The sequence below is a fragment of the Triplophysa rosa genome, linkage group LG8 (genome assembly GCF_024868665.1).
Source record: "Triplophysa rosa linkage group LG8, Trosa_1v2, whole genome shotgun sequence".
Classification (NCBI taxonomy): domain Eukaryota; kingdom Metazoa; phylum Chordata; class Actinopteri; order Cypriniformes; family Nemacheilidae; genus Triplophysa; species Triplophysa rosa.
Genome location: NC_079897.1, coordinates 7,126,497 through 7,145,457, shown reverse-complemented (window position 1 = coordinate 7,145,457; position 18,961 = coordinate 7,126,497). Strand labels below are relative to the sequence as shown.

The window sequence follows — 18,961 nt, the reverse complement described above, 5'->3', positions numbered from 1 at the left end:
CGGGGCTGTGTGGTGACACCATGGAAGTTCTCTGTAGTGAAGAAGCAGACTGTTCCGTTGTGACCCGGCCACCTGTCGGTCGTCGAGGTCCCGAGCGCAGCCTGCCCCCCAGCAGTCCTGTCCCCCCGTGGTGGCCCCTCTGGTACTGGGTCCCTCCATGCGACGGCCCGTCAGAGATGCAGAGCCCCGTGGGAGAGGGCTTCTACCCCGTTGGGAACCCACCTAGGAGACTGAGCGGCCCTGACGGGATGAGCCAGGGGGATTGAGAGTAACAGCGGGCCCGACCCCCCCGGCCAGGTCATTGCCGGCGGGGTCGGGGTCATTGACCACTCTGTCAGCCACCGAACCACCCCCCACGGCACGATGAAGCAGATCGTTCTGCTGTCACGGTACTTGGGCGCTTGGCAGGAGCGCACCAGCCCATCACCCTGGCTAGAGAGGACGATCCGTCTCGGTTATGTGATCCAGTTTGCCAGGCACCCGCCCAGGTTTCGGGGCATTCTCCACACATCGGTTCGAGGGAAGAAAGCTCCCGGGCTTCGGGACAAGGTTGCCGCCCTTCTGGCGAAAGGTGCAATCGAACCCGTCCCTCTAACTGAGATGTCTTCCGGGTTTTACAGCCCGTACTTCACAGTGCTCAAGAAAGGTGGGGGACTGCGCCCCATTCTCGATCTGCGCTCCCTGAACAAGCACCTACACAAGCTACTGTTCAGGATGCTGATGCAGAAGTGCATCATGGAGTAGGTTCGTCACCAAGACTGGTTCGTGGCAATCGAAATGAAGGACACGTACTTCCACGTCTCCATCCTCCCTCGACACCGGGCGTTCCTGCGGTCGAGCGTATCAGTACAAGGTCATGCCCTTCGGTCTGGCCTTGTCTCCCCGGGTTTTTACCAAACTCGTTGAGGCTGCCTTAGCTCCCCTCAGGGAGGAAGGCATGCGGATACTCAATTATCTCAGCGACTGGCTTATTTTGGCTCACTCGCGAGATATGTTGTGTACGCACAGGGACTTTGTGCTCCAGCACCTAGACCGTCTGGGCCTTCAGGTCAACCGAGAGAAGAGCAAGCTCTCCCCAGCTCAGAGCTCCTCTTATATCGGTATGGAACTAGACTCTGTCCGTATGTCAGCGCGTCTCAACAGCGAGCATGCACAGTCAGTGCTAAACTGCCTGAAACATTTCAGACGGACATCAGCGGTCCCGCTGAAACATTTTCAGAGACTCCTGGGGCACATGGCGTCCTCGACAGGGGTTATCCCTCTCGGGTTGATGCACATGCGACCACTTCAGCACTGGCTTTAGAGTCGTGTTCCTTGGAGGGTGTGGCACACCGGCTCCAGGCGCATTGCGGTGACGCCTCATTGCCTTCGCACCCTCACCCCTTGGTCAGACTTGGCCTTTCTCTGAGCGGGGGTTCAACTCGGGCAGGTTTCGAGGCGCGTTGTGGTTATGACAGACGCCTCCCTGCAGGGGAGCATCGGGCACGCAGTATCGGGGCAGTGGACGGGTCCCCGGCTGCGGTGGCACATCAATGCCTAGAGCTGTTGGCTGTCCTCTGGGCATTGAGGAGGTTACAACTCGTGCAGGACAAACACGTGCTGGTCCGGTCAGACAGCATGACTGTCATGGCGTACATCAATCACCAAGGCGGCATTCGCTCACGACAGATGTCACGACTCACCTGACGCCTCCTCTGGAGTCAGCAGGTGATCAAGTCCCTGCAAGCCACCTTCATCCCAGGCGACCTGAACCAGGCGACTCCATCCCCGCGCAGTCCGGCTCATATGGGAGCGGTTCGGCCAAGCATAGGTGGACCTGTTTGCCTCCCCGGACTCCACCAATTGCCCGCTTTGGTACTCCCTGACCGAGGGACCCCTCGGCATGGATGCCTTAGCACACAGCTGGCAAGGTCAGGGAAGAGGGACTGGCCTAATGAGACCTGGTTCTCAAACCTGGTGGCTCTTATGACAGTTCCCCCCTGGCTGATTCCCCTGAAGAAGGACCTTCTGTCGCAGGGGAAGGATACGGTGTGGCACTCCAAGCCAGGCCTCTGGAATCTCCGCGTCAGACGAGGAGATCTTGAGTGGCTTGCCGCCGGCAGAGACCGTCCAGCAGGCTAGAGCCCCCGCCATTAAGCATGTATATGCTAATAAGTGGTGTCTCTTCTCTTCCTGGTGTTCTTCTCGAGGGGAGAACCCACGGAGTTGCCCGATTGGGTCAGCGTTGGCCTTCCTACAGGAGAGACTCGAGAGCAACCTCGAGGTTACAGTTGTAACCGAGACGTTTTCCTTTTTTTTTTTTTTTCTGACACTAAATTTCAACTAATTTGTGCTATTCTCCATCTGTGATCTTTGAAAAGTCTTTAGCCACTCAAAATATTATCTTTGCCATGCATTAAGACAACATAGACACACATTCTCTTTCAGGCAGATTTGCCACATCTCCAGTCCATTAAAACTTCTTAATTATTGCCCTGATGTTGGAAATGGGAATTTTTATTGTTTCAACCATTTCCTTTTAAATCCACTTACTATTTTGTGTAGCTCAACAATCTTTTTCTGCACATCAGAACTATATTTTTTGGTTTTACCCATCGTGATGAATGATTAAAGGGGTTTGGGCTTTGTGTTACTTAATATTATTCTCCTGTGCAACAAGAAGTCATGACTGGACAACATCATGTTTCTAGTCACCTTGGTGTTTTTTCCCCCACTTCAAATTGTTTTACTTGAATGAAATGTTGGAATTTTAGATGTTTTTAAATAAACGATCAAAATGAGAAACAAAGCAGATTTATTTGTACAGACTTCTTTGCTCATATTTACCAAGGGTGCCAATATTAGTGTAGGGCACTGTATACCTGTGCTGATCTGGAAGGGCATGTAGGTGTGATAATTATGAAGAATTTCATAACTTTCATTATCACAAATTATTTTATTATTTTATGTATGATCTTGTATGCATTTTAGCAGATGCATTTATCCAAAGCAATTTGTAGTGCATTTATGTTATACATCTGATCAGTATGTGTGTTTCTGGGGAGTGAACCCACAATATTTATCCGCTGCTATAAGTGCAATTCTCTAACAGGTATAGGAATACTGTAGTTCATTGCTGAAACAACTTTCAATTTAATGTATTAGAAATTTATTAGAAAATGTTGAAGTGATCAATTGGAATAAGAGTGAATAAGACATGAATCAGCGTAATAAGAATAATGCATAGAATACAAATATATTGCATGAGAACAGCAAAAAATAATATTTTTTAAAATAATATTTATGTTATGTTAAGTTGTGTTTATTTAAAATTACAAGTATTTTCAACGTACAAAGTTTTGTTTTCAGAATTAAAGAATTGACCCAATTACTTTTTTCAAGTATCCTGGACAAAGTTTAGTTGAAATACAGTGAACTTACTCTTAAAAAATGTCTAAAATTTAAATACATTGAACTTAATGTGGCTTTACTAACTTCCGTCAGGTTTAATAAATAAAAACATCTTACTCATAAAACATTAAGAAACCTTACTCATAAAAAAATAAGAAATGTAAATGACAAAACATCAGTCATGTTTAAATATCCAGAGACTAAATAATCAGCAGTGTTTCTTTTAACTATTTATATAACAAAAACTTGAATCTTTATGGGAAAAATAAATAAATTTACCATAAAATTATACATATACATATAATTACATAGAAAATTATAGTATTCTCAAAATTATAGAATTAATAAGTAATCTCTTTGTGCCTAATTAAATGACAATGATGCATAAGCAGTGTGAGTTAGAAGATGCAGGACCCTACCTGCACTCAAAAAAATATATTATTTGGTTTAACATGATTCATGGACAGTGGTTTCACATGTTTGAGTCATGTTTTCTCAACATGAAACGAAAATGTAGCAAGAACATAAATGAATCAAATAACCTCAACATGAAATTAACATGTAAAAGAACAAATCACCATTATTGTGATCAGTGTTTGCTTTAGTTGGGCTCTTGATTCGTCTTTTAATGTTCTATGTTCTTTGCCTATTGAAATCGTCTTGTTATATATTTGTTGCTGAAAAGAAAACGAGGGTCCAGCAGGATCCAGTGTTGTCATTGTGAAGTTACTGGGGTTGATATGTTGTTCATGAGATTGTTGTGTTATTGTTAACAATATGTGATAATATAGAAGAAAATTATATTGTTGAATCAATTAGACATCAATTATCAGTATAGGAATCTCAACAATGGTGACAATCAACAAAAGACTGCTTCATGCTGCAATGCATGCTGGGTAACATCATAGTACAAAACTCATTCATGACTCCCAGCATGCATTGCAGTTGATCTGTTTATCTGAATTAGTTTGATGATTGTCACCATTGTTGAGGTTTGTATGATGACTGTTGATGTTTAAACGTGTCAAAAAAACTTCGCCTGTTTTGCCCCAGAAATTTTGCATTTGTGACCAGAACACATCAATCAATCATCAATCTTACTATAAATTTAAAGCAGCTTCTTCATTTTATAACACACCATAAAACCAAACAACTATAACTGTCCTCTTGTGATACATCACTTTTTAATGCTTCACATGTGCTTTTGTTAAATCACAAGCATTGGAAGAGAACAGAAGAATGGAGGAACTGACTTAACAAAGTAAAGAATCAAGGTCCCAACTAAAGCAAACACTGATCATAATAATGTTTTGATGAAATTTAATTTTGTCAACATGAATTGCGGGTGCAAAATACATTTTGATTCAATGCCATTAACATTGACAAATCAATCATTTTTAACATTGATTTAATGGTTGCTTGCTATCAGGCTATTAGAGTTTAGTATTCTGTTGTGTTGGCATTTTAAAGAGTTTTTGTGACGTCTGTTTTAAGAGTTGTGCAGAAGGCTATCTTCTTGGGTTTACTTGATTCAGTCATGTTCATGCAACCTATTCATTTCACATTGAGTTTACTTGATTCATTCATGTTCTCTCTACATGCTAATTTCATGTTAAGAAAACATGACTCAAACATATGGAACCACTGTCCATGATTAAATCATGTTCAACCAAAGAGCTTCTTTTGTTTGAGCTAGAAACCTATACAATCGTGTTAAATGAAAGTGATTTGTTCATGTAAGTTGAACAGCATCAAAGAATCATTTTTTGAGTGTGCTCAATTCTGTCAAATCTTGTATATCACATTAAAGGGGCGATGAATTAAAATCACTATTTTAACCCAAGCTTTTGTTATATAAGAGGGAATCGTATTCACGCGAACATCATGTAAGTGTCAGAACTGAAAATGCCCTTGTTACTGAGATTACATGTGTTATTGACACCAGGCCCAGCGAACGGCAGGTTCTGGAATGCAGATAGGTTGAACACCGCCTCCACAAAAAGGATATCAACGACTACTTCTCCAGCCCCGCCCACTGGTTCGCGCATGACAGAACCAGTGGCGCGGAACCAGATAGAGCGAGCAAGCAATAAACAAGCATGTCGTTAAAGCTAAATATTGTGCCATCCCCTGGCACTCTCTGTCACTGGTAGACGTCTGTGGCTGAACCCGATGGAGGCACTGCATGGCTTTGTTGGCAATGTGGGAGCCTTCAGAGATGACGCCAGTGATGGATACGCAAGTGTCTGCTCCACCTTGGGCATCACCCCATATCCCTGATCTTTCTACCCCTGACTATTCACATACTTTAAGGTCTGTGGTGTGGCACTTCCCAGACCTACAGACCTTCTCATGCAGATCAGAGAAGAAATGAAGGCTGGGGGAGGAGGGTGCATCCTCAAAATTTGCCTGCTTCAATGCTCCAGTGAGAGAGAGAGGGGGAAGCCAGGGAGGGTAGAGAGGTGCCTGAGCACTTCTCTACAGCCTCCACAATACCCATATGCAAGCTATGAGTATAGCATCCTCTCTACCTCAGCAGAAGAGGGACTGGCAATTTATCGAGCTCGCACCTCGCAGAGAGCCAGGCAGGAGCAGTGCATGCTCCGCAGCCAAAAGATCAACAATAGGGGATGCAAAAAGAAATTAACTAATTGACAATGCAACACTTAAAGCTTGATGTTGACTAGTCGCTAATCGTGTGATTTTGACACTGCACCATTAAGAAACGTTCCAACCAGAGACCTGCATGGGACGTATGTCATTCCCACCTGCTTCTGCAAAATTCTGTCCCACTCCAGGCAATAATATGTTATCAAGTCCTGCTCCTGCCACATCATTCACCATTTGTCCCATTTTTGTCTAAACAGTCACAGTTTGATATGTTTCTTCACACTCATCTTTTAATGTGAGATTTTTCTACTTGTTCGGCATTGAATCAAATCTGAAAGAAACAGAATAAATACAAATGTTTTGCATATCGTCGCTGTCGGGCGGAAACCTCCTATGTCCAAATTTATGAAAAAAAATATTTTTTCACAAATCGATGCTATTGGTCAGTCCCCATGTGGGTCTGTTATTTTTACAAATTATTAACCAATCTAAAGTGTTGAAAATATCTTGAGAGCAAATCTGTTAACTCCATTGGACACTTCAGCTGTCTGAGAAGTCTCGTAACTCCATCTCTTCTTCACTCCGCGGGAGCTTCTCGGCATTACGTCTCCTGATTGAAAGTTTTTTAGACAATAATGAGTGAAAATAGTTAGGTTAGATACATTTGAGTAGGTCTGTTTTGTTAAAAATAGATAGCTGTAATGCTTCGGTGCAGAAGGAAGTCCGTGAGCCACGAAGGTAAATTTGCGAGCAGATTCTGCTAATTTCCGCCTATTAGACAGCCTAGTCAGCTCATCGTTTTTTGTATTACATCACTTATAGTTCTTAAACCTTTAAAATAGAGTTTAGGAAGATGTATGTAACCACAGTCGTTAGCTTTGGTTAACAATTGAAGCCTTTTCTCTTGTCAAGAGGCTCAACGCGACCGCTGACTTTATTTGCGTGCAGATAAATTTCCGCCTATATTAGACAGCCTGTTTAAAGTTTTATTTTGGTATTGCATCACTCATAGCTCTAACGTTTATAATGGAGTTTAGGAAGATGTATGTAACCACAATCATTAGCTTTCATTAGCTCTTAAAGCCTCGTCTCTTGTCAAAATGCTCAACGCGACCGCAGACTTTGATGAACACTGCTGGCAGCAGCGATGTCTGTGTCCGTACCATTCTTATCAATGACAGCGTAATCTCGTATCTCCCTGCTCCCAATTTATAAACCTTGTATCTCCGATTAAACATGGTTTTGGGGAAATGTTGTGTTAATGTTGGCCCACAACAGTATATGATAACAATATAAGGTATAATACCAACTTTAAAGATACAATGTTTAATAACTCAAAAAATATGCAGTTTTTTTAACTTCCTGAAAAATAACGGTTTTGGAGATACGAGGATTCTGCCCGACAGCGACGATATTTGATTTTGTGTCACCGAGGTGCTGCGTTTGTTAGTCAGCTATGATAAAAAGTGTCTGCTACATTAATAAATATATGAAATCAAGAGACACTGTTCTAAGATTTGTTTGTCACAAACAATGTTGATGCAATTTTCTGTCATTTCATCTTTTAGTGCACGCTGTATTATGCATGCCAGGCCAGTGGAGGGCGATGCTGCTTTGTAAAGAATCACAATTTGCCTGAGCACACATAAACAGTTATATGCCAAAAGTGCTTTTTAATACCCTTGGTTGGCGTATATGTGCGTTTAAAGTCTGGCGAATTAAAATAGTGTGTCTCCGCTGGTCTTAGTGGTGCATTAAAAACAATGTTTGCCGGAGAAATGTAAATATAATGTGATATAGAAACGTAATATTAGAAGCAACAAGCTTTAGCATAGGTCTCCATTTTCACTTCAATTAATTTCACTGATATCTAGTAGAAACAACTGAGGTATTTTAAGAATCTCTTTAGCAGTTGTCTCTAGCAGGGAGGGCAAATTCTGCTATTGGAGAGCTACCGTCCTCCAGAGTTCAGCTCAAACACACCTAAAATGGCTAATAAAGGTCTTCAAAATTACTTGAAATGTATCAGGCACGTGTATTTAATTGGCTCGGACAGTAGATCTCCAAGAGCAGGATTGGACACCCCTGTCCCATAGTTTCTAAATGAGCTAATAATCTTGTGCACAGAAATATAATTATATTAGGGGTAATGTAGGCGCTTGTAATAAGCTAGTTGTTAATGTTCCTATATTGGCTATTGTGGAGGATGGTGCTATGAAGAAAGCTGATCTTTGGGTAAGACCACTCTGATGTGAATGCCTAAAAAGCACCTTTTATTTTAACACCCTTTTCACAAATGTCTAGATAAAAACACTAACAGTTAATTAATTTTAAGCTAATTTGATTCCACCTCAATGTAATCACAATATAATTATAAACATTAATATAAATCATTTTATTTATTTAATAGTTCACTGTATACTTTGAATTTAAATTACAATCATGCATGTCATTAAACTGTAAAGAACGAGGTTGTTAAATAATGCGTATGCATTATTTGCCAAGAGAAAAGCAGAGATGGCAATCACATGTTTGTCTGCCTCACTATCATGCAGTTGAAAATATCACCATTTGTTTCTTGTTGGAAAGTAGGGGTGTGTTTAATTGACCATGCAGCTATACAGGATTTGAATCTGCATTAATAAATCATGCAGCATCCTGGCAGGAGGAAGCAGTGAAATCTGCTGTGGAGTTATGATGCCTGCGTTGTGCATCCAGATGGACAGGAGCATACTCATTACTTTCCTTCTCCACTCTTATCTTTTACCCCCTACACCCCATCACCCCACCACCTTTACAGCCCCCACTGACCCCGTCGTTCACCTTCACAGGAATTGCAAGTGTCAGTATGTGTATTTACAGGGGTTCTAAACCTTTTTAGGTTTACCTTTTTCTGTTTCTGTCTTTACAGAGGTCCTTCTGCAGTGCCATGGTGGATGAGCTACGGGTTTCTCTCAAGTGCCAGCAACGACTCAAACACAAGCCGCAACCACCCGTCATAGTCAAAACAGATGAAGTTATCAACATGCATACCTTCAATGACCGCAGATTACCAGGCAAAGAGACCATGGCCTAAAACGGACACCAGCTTGCTCTTTCTGGAGCTTGGAGGAGAAAAAATAACGGGGGAGAAATTCGGTTGGGGAAGAAGTCATTTTCTATACGGGGAGGGGAAGCATTTCATTTCAAACAATTAGTTACGGAAAACAACAACAGAAACTGAAACATATTTCCTGTGGAAATAACTTGAATTTGGACAAAATTTTAGTTACCTCATCGCACCAGATCACCACCAGAGCCGAGACTGATGGGTGTCAGCGTTCAGGGTAACTTTTCGCAGGAAATACACACAGCTAATGCAGTGGGATCCAAATATACAGTGTTTGCCAGAAGGTGGTTTGTTTGCTTATTATGTTCATATTCTATTTGGTTTGATGACATACTTGGCTGTTGTCTGCCCGCAGAGCAGACAAGTCCATTAGAAAGAACACAGAGACTTGCAGGGTCAAGAGAAAGAACAATGTTTAATACAAACAGTACTTGTGCAACTTTTGGGAGCAAAACTACATACACAGACAGTGCAGAACCTCTCTGATACAATCAGTCTGCAACAATCTTTACTGAGGCGGTACAGCAATATCACTGAAACCATTAACCGTGTTTCTCACCTAGACTCACAGGACAACAGGCAATATATGACTTTAATTTGCTTGCATTTTAAAGTACTAACACCTTGTTAGGCCAGAAAATGTCTATTCTTTTGTTTATTCTTCAAGTAACATGTAGTGAAGGAGTTCTACTGCAAAATAACTTGTCTGGTACACAGTTTACCCCAAAATCTAAAGAGAAAAAATGAGGCCCATTTTAATATGCTTAATTTTCTAATTTCAGTACATTTATAACAATAAATTATAAAAATATGTATCATAACAATTAACCAAGGATTATTTAAATGAGATATCTTTAATAGGTCACAGTAAATGAGATGACAGTGACAAGTAATATCAATCAAACTGCAGTCGGGTGGTTTTGATTAAGTAATAATAACAAAAAAATTCACCTACTAACACAATAAAAACATATTTTTTACAAAATGAAAAAAATAGGTTTCAATAAATTAGGTTAAATATGTTACATAAATACAGATTTGGGATAGATTTGTTTATTTGTTTCTCATGAAAATGATCCAGTGAATCTGAAGTCCTTAAATTATAGGGCTTCAGTTTTTTTTAACAACATATAAATCTTTTTTTTTCATTAGATTTTTGAGGTAAAATGTGAACCTTACATTTTCTTGACATATTTTGTAAGAATACTCTCCAAAACCTGGATAAATCAACATTACTCTTGCAAAAGTATTGCAATATATTATCAAAGCATTCACATTTGTTTCAATGATGGCCACAGTGACTGCAGATACACACAGTTATTCATTAAAATTTTATGGCAGTTTTTTTTATATCAAATAGATTCATTTGAATGTGACATTACATGTTTGTACTTTTGTGAATTTGATTTCTGAAACAGAGTCCTCATATAAACTTGTGCAAATGTAAGATTTCTATAAAAATAAGGTGTTTTGTACAATTAAAGAATATCAACATTTTGTAATAATTTTTATCAACACAAATCAATCATTGACATCTCTCTCTCGATACGAGGGTGGCCACCCTGTGAAATCCCCCCTGGGACCGATGCATTTCCACACGCCCCATGTGACTGAAGACATCCAGGCTCATATCACAGGGTCGATGATCGATACCTGACGTGGACAGAGCACACTGACGTCCACATAGGAGGGGCAAGTGCTGAGCATGCCTGGATGTGTTGATGTGACACATTTTGGACAGATCCTATTTTTATCATGTTAAAGGAAACTTATTTAAAGAAAGATATTTTTACTTGAGATAACTAGAAATGATAAACTTGATCCAGAAATGTGATGTATACATATATACAAAGTTGACTACTAATATTGCTTCTTATTTGATGCCCCAATTTCTAATAGACTGCTAGTACTCAGTACTGAGACGTTGTGTGTAAATGGTTTAAAATGGATAAGATGTATTTAATGATTTTTTTTCAGAAACAAAACTAATTTCGACCATATTGTGAAAACAAAATAAGTGCACACAGTTTACTGTCTAAAATTGATGCACAAGTTTAAAGGAAGTCATTAAAAAAGTCAGCACACTTTGCTGTGGTCTTGTTTCTCATTTACTTTACGTTTTGATCCAAAATGACACACAGTATGTTGAAGGTATACATTTACCAGTATGTGTATTTCACTTAAAGTTGAACCCCTGACCCAGATAAAGCGGTAGGATTCAGGTCAAGGATGTTTCACATCTACTTACAGCTGCAACATTTGTGCTACCTCGTTGTGTATGAATCTTATTTTTCTACATAGTTATTTTAGTGAAATATTAAATGTATAAAATATTAGCAAAGGTAAGAACAACTAAACCTTTTTATCCTTGAGCAGAGCCCTTTTACCACACACCATTGTGCTTTGCCTTTGTTGTTTTTGTGTACAGATTTGTAGTTCTACAGCTTTTTTTAAAACAAAAGTGTTATTTATATTTATATATTTATTTAGAGTGCATTTTCACATTGGTCAATTTGAAAATAATTGTTTCTATTTTTAACCTTTCTTATTTCATTTGGCTAAAATCAAATTACATTCCCCTTGGACAACATTAGAAGAACTCTACCCTTAATATGTGATATATTTGCACTTGTACGTATGAAGAAAATAGTTTTTATTTTAAACAAATCTATTTTATGATTCTACTTAAAATAGTTGAGTTGAAACAGTTTCATTATAGCATGTATCAATTCAACTTTGAAAATTACTTTCAGTAATGGGAATACATCATGTTTATACAACTTGATCTATTCAAGTTAGGTTTGCATGAATCATTTGTGTTGAGTCATAGCAACATTGCTAGATTTCCTATAACATTTTTTCCTCCTATAGCACGTGCAAATGTCAAAATAAAGTTTTATGCATTTTATTTAAGATGAGAACAGCAGGAGACTTCTTAATGTTTGCTATTCTGTTGTGTTGTTATTTTAGAGAGTTTTTGTTATATTAGTGGTTACCATTTTTCAGACAAGTAGAGCATTTGCTCAGGAGTAGAATATACTTAATATAATTAATATAATAACCCTGGAATGTTGCTTTGATCAGACAGAGTTACTATGGTAATGATTGTGTTCAGGGCCGGCCCTGCATAGTTGGAGTAGGCAAATGCTAGGGGCACCGCCGATCCCTAGGTGCGCCAAAAATGAGTAAAGATTTTAATTATAATTCATTATCTTAACGTGTTATTAATTATGTCACCTAGTGTGATCTGTGCAGCTAACTCCCAGACTACAATTTACATTATGTTGTGTTCAGTTCCTTGCTCTTTATTACTCGCGGGAATAGTTCGTTATTTTCGTGCAAGGAAAATTTCTCGCCCGAGTTTTTATTCTTTCAACTTGCACGGAAGACGCGATTTACGCACGTTTGCAGCCCGTTTCGCCTCATTCACATCGCCTGCCGCGAGTTTGCGTCTATTTCTTTGCATTGACTTTGTATATAATTCACTCGCACAAATAACTTAATTCGCGTAGGAACCCCCTATTAGTGTCTGTGGCCTCGTGGTTAGAGTGCCTCATTCCCATTTTGTACTTCTCGCTGGTTAGAAGTTAGAACCCCGCTCGGAGCAGGTTCAGGTAGGATCGGTTACACATGTCAGCCATATGTGCAAACACAAACCATTTATACAAAACTTTTATACAAAGGTGAGTTAAAAAAAAAAAAAAAACATATCAGATGTGGAAAGGCAGGAAACAAAAAATGTTGCAATATAGAGGTGCAAATTATAAATTACAATTGCTCATTTCCACTCTACTGGTAACACTGATGCGTGCTGTATTTTACTGCTTTCAACTAAGTGAACTGAAAAGTGTGTGGCACTATAGCATTAAAAATACATTTCCCGTGTGCTTGAATGACTACAAACATCAAATGACTAAATGAAAAATCTTTATAGTCTTTTCTTCACAAAGCTACTGCATCACTTCAGAAGACTTGGATATTGCATAAATCTTACAGATTGCATTTATATAATGTGGCGGGCAGAGTAACGAGACAGTCCGGAGAATGTTAAACAGTGTCCCCGAAGGGTAATTTTATTCACACATGCACCGTGTTAGGAGAAGATAGTGAGTAGGTTTTGTGGGGAATTAGCTCCGTCCACGGTGTGGGGTGAATCCTCTTCGCCTCGTGCTCCGGAAGTGGTGAGAAAGTCTGCCGTGTCCTTGTGAAGGAGCCTGCCGATCATCACTCGCTCTCTGTGGTGAACAAGGAAACAAAGTGTTAGAGACTCGTTCACGTGGAGAGCAACTCCCCTTTCTCCTTCCATCTTCTGGCTTATATCCAGTAAGTTTGATGGAAGTCAGCTGTGGACTGATCGGCAGGCGGGTGTGTGTGATTTGGTGGTTTCTATGGCGACGCTGATTGCGCACCGGTGCTCCCCCCCAAGCGTCGTTGTGGTCCGGTGTGTCGATCTGTGGGCAAACAAAGGAGAATGAGGGGGAGGGGGAAGCGTACCTGACCGAGATGTCCAACCTGACCACCACCTTGAGAGTCCATCGGCATTGCCATGGGAAGCCCCTGCCTGATGTAAGATTTTAAAGTGGAAGTCCTGGAGCGCGAGGAACCACCTGGTCACACGGGGGTTCGTGTCCTTGGCTTTGGCCATCCAGACCAGGGGTGCGTGGTCGGTCATTAGTGAGAAGGTTCGGCCGAGTAAGTAATACCGCAGCTCCAGGACTACCCACTTTATGGCAAGGGCTTCCTTCTCGACTGTGGCATACAGGGACTCTGCAGGGGTGAGCTTCCGACTGATGTAGAGGACTGGATGTTCCTCTCCTCCTTTCTGTTGAGAGAGCACGGCACCCAGGCCGACGTCGGAAGCATCTGTCTGTAGTATGAAGGGGCAACCAAAGTCGGGGGCGTGTAGAAGGGGGGACGACACTAGGGCCCGTTTCAGTGTCTGGAAGGACCCCTCTGCTCCTGCACTCCAGATTAGCTTCTCTGGCTGCCCCTTTTTGGTCAGGTCGGTCAGGGGACTGGCTAGGGAGGATAAGTTAGGAATGAAGCATCTATAGTAGCCCGTTAACCCGAGGAAGGCCCGTACCTGGGTTTTGTTGATGGGCCGAGAGGTCTTTTGGACTGCTTCCACCTTTTGGACCTGCGGTTGGACTATCCCTCGACCAACGCGGAAACCCAGGTACTGTGCTTCTGCAAGTCCGAGGTGGCACTTTCTCGGATTCGCGGCCAGCCCCGCTTTCCTGATGTCCATCAGCACTCTCCGCAATCTTACGAGGTGTTCATCCCAGTTCTCTGAGTGGATTACGAGGTCGTCCAGGTAGGCCTCCGCATACTCTTGATGGGGCCATAGAAGGATGTCCATCATGCGTTGGAAAGTGGCAGGTGCCCCGTGGAGCCCGAAGGGCAGTACCCGGTACTGCCAGTGTCCGGAGGGGGTGCTGAAGGCAGTTTTCTCCCTTGACTTGGGGGAGAGGGGCACCTGCCAGTACCCTTTCGTGAGATCCAGTGTAGAGATGAAGCGCGCTGACCCTAACCTGTCGAGGAGTTCGTCGACCCGGGGCATGGGGTACCCGTCGAAACTGGAAACCTCGTTTAGCCAGCGAAAATCATTACAAAAGCGGAGAGTGCCATCTGGTTTTGGAACCATGACGATGGGGCTGGACCAGGGGCTACGTGATGCTTCAATTACCTCGAGGTCTCTCATCCGTGTAACTTCTTCCTCGATCGCCAGTCGACGAGCCTCGGGGACCCGGTAGGGCCGCTGTCGGTCGACTACGCCAGGGGGCGTCCGGATCTCATGCTGGACTATCCTGGTCTGCCCGGGCCGTTCGCAGAACACATCTGAGAATTGACTGACCAGGGCACCCAGCTCTGTCTTCTGGACGGGGGAGAGCTGCTCTCCCATATGAATCACCGGGGGCTCTGAGGCTGCGATGGCTGCCATGTGTTCCGGCGGGGCCACCCACTTCTTCAGGAGATTTATATGGTAGAGCAGCTCTTCTTTCCGTCTTCCCGGCTGACGAACCCGGTAATTGACCTGCCCTACCTTCTCGACGACCGTACAGGGGCCCTTCCAGGAGGACAGGAACTTTGATGTAGGTGAGGGCGTTAAGATGAGTACTCGGTCTCCCGGTTGTAGCTCCCTGGGCTGTGCGGGCCGGTCATATAGCCGTCTCTGGGCACGCTGGGACTCCACAAGGTGTTCCCTAACGAGGGGCATCACGCGGTCAATGCGCTCTCTCATTTGTTGGACGTGCTCTACTATGCTTCGGTGAGGGGCGGGTTGGTGTTCCCAAGCCTCGCGGGCCACGTCCAGTAAGCCCCTAGGTTGTCTACCAAAAAAGAGTTCAAAAGGTGTGAAGCCGGTGGAGGCCTGAGGGACCTCTCGTACTCCGAAGAGTACATAGGGGAGCATGAGGTCCCAGTCGCGCCCATCCTCTGCCACCACACGCCGTAACATCCTCTTCAAAGTTTGATTGAATCGCTCAACGAGGCCATCGGTCTGGGGGTGGTAGACGGAGGTTCGGAGCTGTTTGACTTTAAGGAGGTGGCAGAGGTCGGCCATCAGCCGGGACATGAACGGGGTCCCCTGATCAGTCAAAATTTTGGCAGGAATCCCCACCCGGGTGGAGAGCATGAACAACTCCTGGGCGATGGCCTTGGCTGTGGCCTTTCTTAACGGGATGGCTTCTGGATATCGAGTAGCATAGTCCACGATTACTAATATGTGTCCATGGCCATGGGCAGACTTTGGCAGAGGCCCTACCAGGTCCATCCCGATGTGCGAGAAGGCTACCTCAATGATGGGGAGGGGAATCAGAGGGCTGGGGAGGGGGTCCCGCTTTGGTGAGGTCCGCTGGCAAGTAGGACAGCTTTGGCAGAATCTTTTTACCTCCGTCTCCAGCCCTGGCCAGTGAAACCAATCCCGGATACGTTGAGCGGTATTGGCTGAGCCTAAGTGTCCGGCCATTGGGTGGGTATGAGCCAACTCCATCACCGTGGCAGTCTTGGCTTTTGGGACAACCAGCAGTTGTTTCTCCTCCCCCCGCCTCAGTGCGACGCAATACAACAGACCGTTCTTTACCAAGAAGTAGGGAGTGGGGTGGGGCCCAGGTTGTGGAGGCCGTCATCATAGACCGCCTGCTACACGCGCTGCCTCGCCGGCTCAGGACTCCCGTAGGCATGCGGGACCCCACCTCGATCCGGGAGCTAGTGGAGGCCCTCGAGCTCGCGGAAGCAACGTTCGCCCGAGAGACGGGAGAGAGAGTCCTGCCTCCACCCAGGAGGGCAAACTGCGGTTGGCGACAGCAAGAGGGTACCTCAATACCAAACAACAGACCCCCGCTGGCTTTTCCCCAGGACGAGCCGATGCCGACAGAACCCGCCACCCCCCTTCACGCACCTGGCTTGCGAGCTGCAGCGTACACCGAAATCACCGCGACCTGGGCCCCGGAGGGATCGCCCGTCAGCAACCAGAGATGCGCCAATCGTGTTAGTTGGGCGGCCTGAACTCGAGCCGCCTGCTGCTTGATCGAAAACCCAAGCATGGAACTGCTGGGCGGCTCCAACTGGCGATAACCCCACTCGGGCGAGGATTTCTCTCTTCAAAGAGTCGTAGTCCTCATTCTGGGGGGCCTGGAGAGCAAAGTAGGCTCGTTGGGCCTCGCCGGTCAGGAGCGGAGCTAGCAGCCGCGCCCACTCGCGCTTATCCCAGGCTTCACGGAGTGCGGTAACTTCGAAAGTGTGGAGGTAAGCGTCGATGTCGTCCAGCTCACCCAATTTAGTAAGATGCAGGTGCGCTGTGGAGCGAGCTTCCGGGAGAGGTGTTCTGGTCGCGGGAAGTTCCCGTAACATGTCCAGCGAGTGTTCCACCCGCTCTTGCCGTTTGGCGAGCTGTTCGGAGAAGCCCTGTTGCCGAGTAGAGAGTTCCGTGAGGCGGCGTATAATTTCCTCCATCCTGGCCTTCGTCCGAAACGAGAGAGAGAGATATCTGTAGAGAAAGTGACAGGGTTTTTATTCATCCGTAGTCTTTGTACTCGTTCAATGTGCCCACATTCTCCACCAACTGTGGCGGGTAGAGTAACGAGACAGTCCAGAGAATGTTAAACAGTGTCCCCGAAGGGTAATTTTATTCACACATGCACCGTGTTAAGAGAAGACAGTGAGTAGATTTTGTGGGGAATTAGCTCCGTCCACGGTGTGGGGTGAATCCGCTTCGCCTCGTGCTCCGGAAGTGGTGAGAAAGTCTGCCGTGTCCTTGTGAAGGAGCCTGCCGATCATCACTCGCTCTCTGTGGTGAACAAGGAAACAAAGTGTTAGAGATTCGTTGACGTGGAGAGCAACTCCCCTTTCTCCTTCCATCTTCTGGCTTATATCCAGTAAGTTTGATGGAAATCAGCTGTGGACTGATCGGCAGGTGTGTGTGATTTGGCGGTTTCTATGGAGACGCTGATTGCGCACCGGTGTGCTCCCCACAATAACCTTTACAGTTAACAGTTTTAGAGCATGACAAGTTGAGTGCAGTAAAATGCAGTACAATGCAAAGGTTATGGGTTCGATACACAGGGAACACACACAGAGTGTTATACATTTATTGTAGCTATTTGTACATAATAAACATATACTGTAAAAAAAAATGATGTTTCTAAGTAGATTTTATGAAAATAAATGATTAAAATATACTTAATATAATTATGTTCCTGTTTTTAACAAAATAATGAGTATAAATAACGTAAAACATCTTGGGAATAAAATCTGCTAATTTTGGTAGTTGAGATTTTAATTATTTTCTTTGAGTAATTTCAATTGAACAAATTATTAAGTAAATCCAACTAAATTTTATTATGTTAAACCCATTTAAATTGGTCAAATTAAGTTTACTTTTTTATTTTGTGTTGAGACTAAATCATTTTTGTAGATTTACGTAACTACCTTGGCAGTTGATCTGTAGTTCCCAGCATGCTTTGTATCTGATTGCACTTTTTAAGATTAACTGTCATTTTATGTGTTTTCAGTAAAAAGAAAGACTTGGTCATGTTTTTTGTTGATTTATCTTTGAGATTTAGGAGAGTTATGGTATTATTTTTAAGTTTGGGTTTTTTAAGTTGTTTCCATTGTTCAGAAGAGCGGTGCTTGTGCCTAGGCTGAGGGAAGCACGCTATCAGTCATGAAGTGTGTTATTTCACTTATTGAGCTGTAATTGTGCTAATGCTAGTACAGAGACCACCAGTCTCTTCTTACTTGACCATCTATGTTGTAAAAAAATAGTGTATTTCAATATGAAAGTAAATGATTTATGAAGTTTGAGTAAGACATGTTTTTGTTCAGCGTCATTTTTTTGGTTTACTTTAAGTAACACTTACTTGATATTTTAACAAAAACTAAATGTATTTAATAAGTAAAATTTATTTTATTCTGGTTAGTAGGTTGTACTTGTATAGCAGCAAATTTTACTTAAAAAAAATGTGCAAATTGTTACGAGGATTTTATTAAGTAAATTCTACAAGTTATTTTTTTCAGTGTACGGACCATATATTAAGGAGTTCTTTAATCAGCTATTAAATGTGTTGACATTTAATAGTGTCTAAAACTAGGTAATTAAAACAATTTCAATATTTCAGTGTCAGAAAAAGTTGTGCTGTTTTTTATGTTATAGATCCACAAGGCTGCTATTTCTCTCTCTGCTGAGTGTCTGTGTGTATGTTTAAACTTGTTTGTGTCTGCATGTGTGGTCTTGCTGGCCATTCTCTGCTATTCTATTATCAGATGGTTGTTTTCACACAAGGTGGGTTCAGATGCCCGCTAATCTTTACACTTCCACCAGGGCTAGTGGAAAGCTCAGGAGCTGATAACAAA

At 43.1% G+C, this 18,961-nt stretch overlaps 1 protein-coding gene across 1 annotated transcript in view; it reads left to right on the top strand.

Annotated features, from left to right (window-relative positions):
* The window catches only part of grik2 (glutamate receptor, ionotropic, kainate 2), a 232,182-nt gene extending 220,986 nt beyond the window's left edge, over window positions 1-11,196 (top strand). Inside the window, exon 16 of the mRNA XM_057340538.1 lies at window positions 8,912-11,196. Coding sequence (XP_057196521.1) covers window positions 8,912-9,076 — 165 coding nt within the window. The 3' untranslated portion in view covers window positions 9,077-11,196. The remainder of the gene's footprint in view (window positions 1-8,911) is intronic.
* The last annotated feature ends 7,765 nt before the right edge of the window (window positions 11,197-18,961 follow it).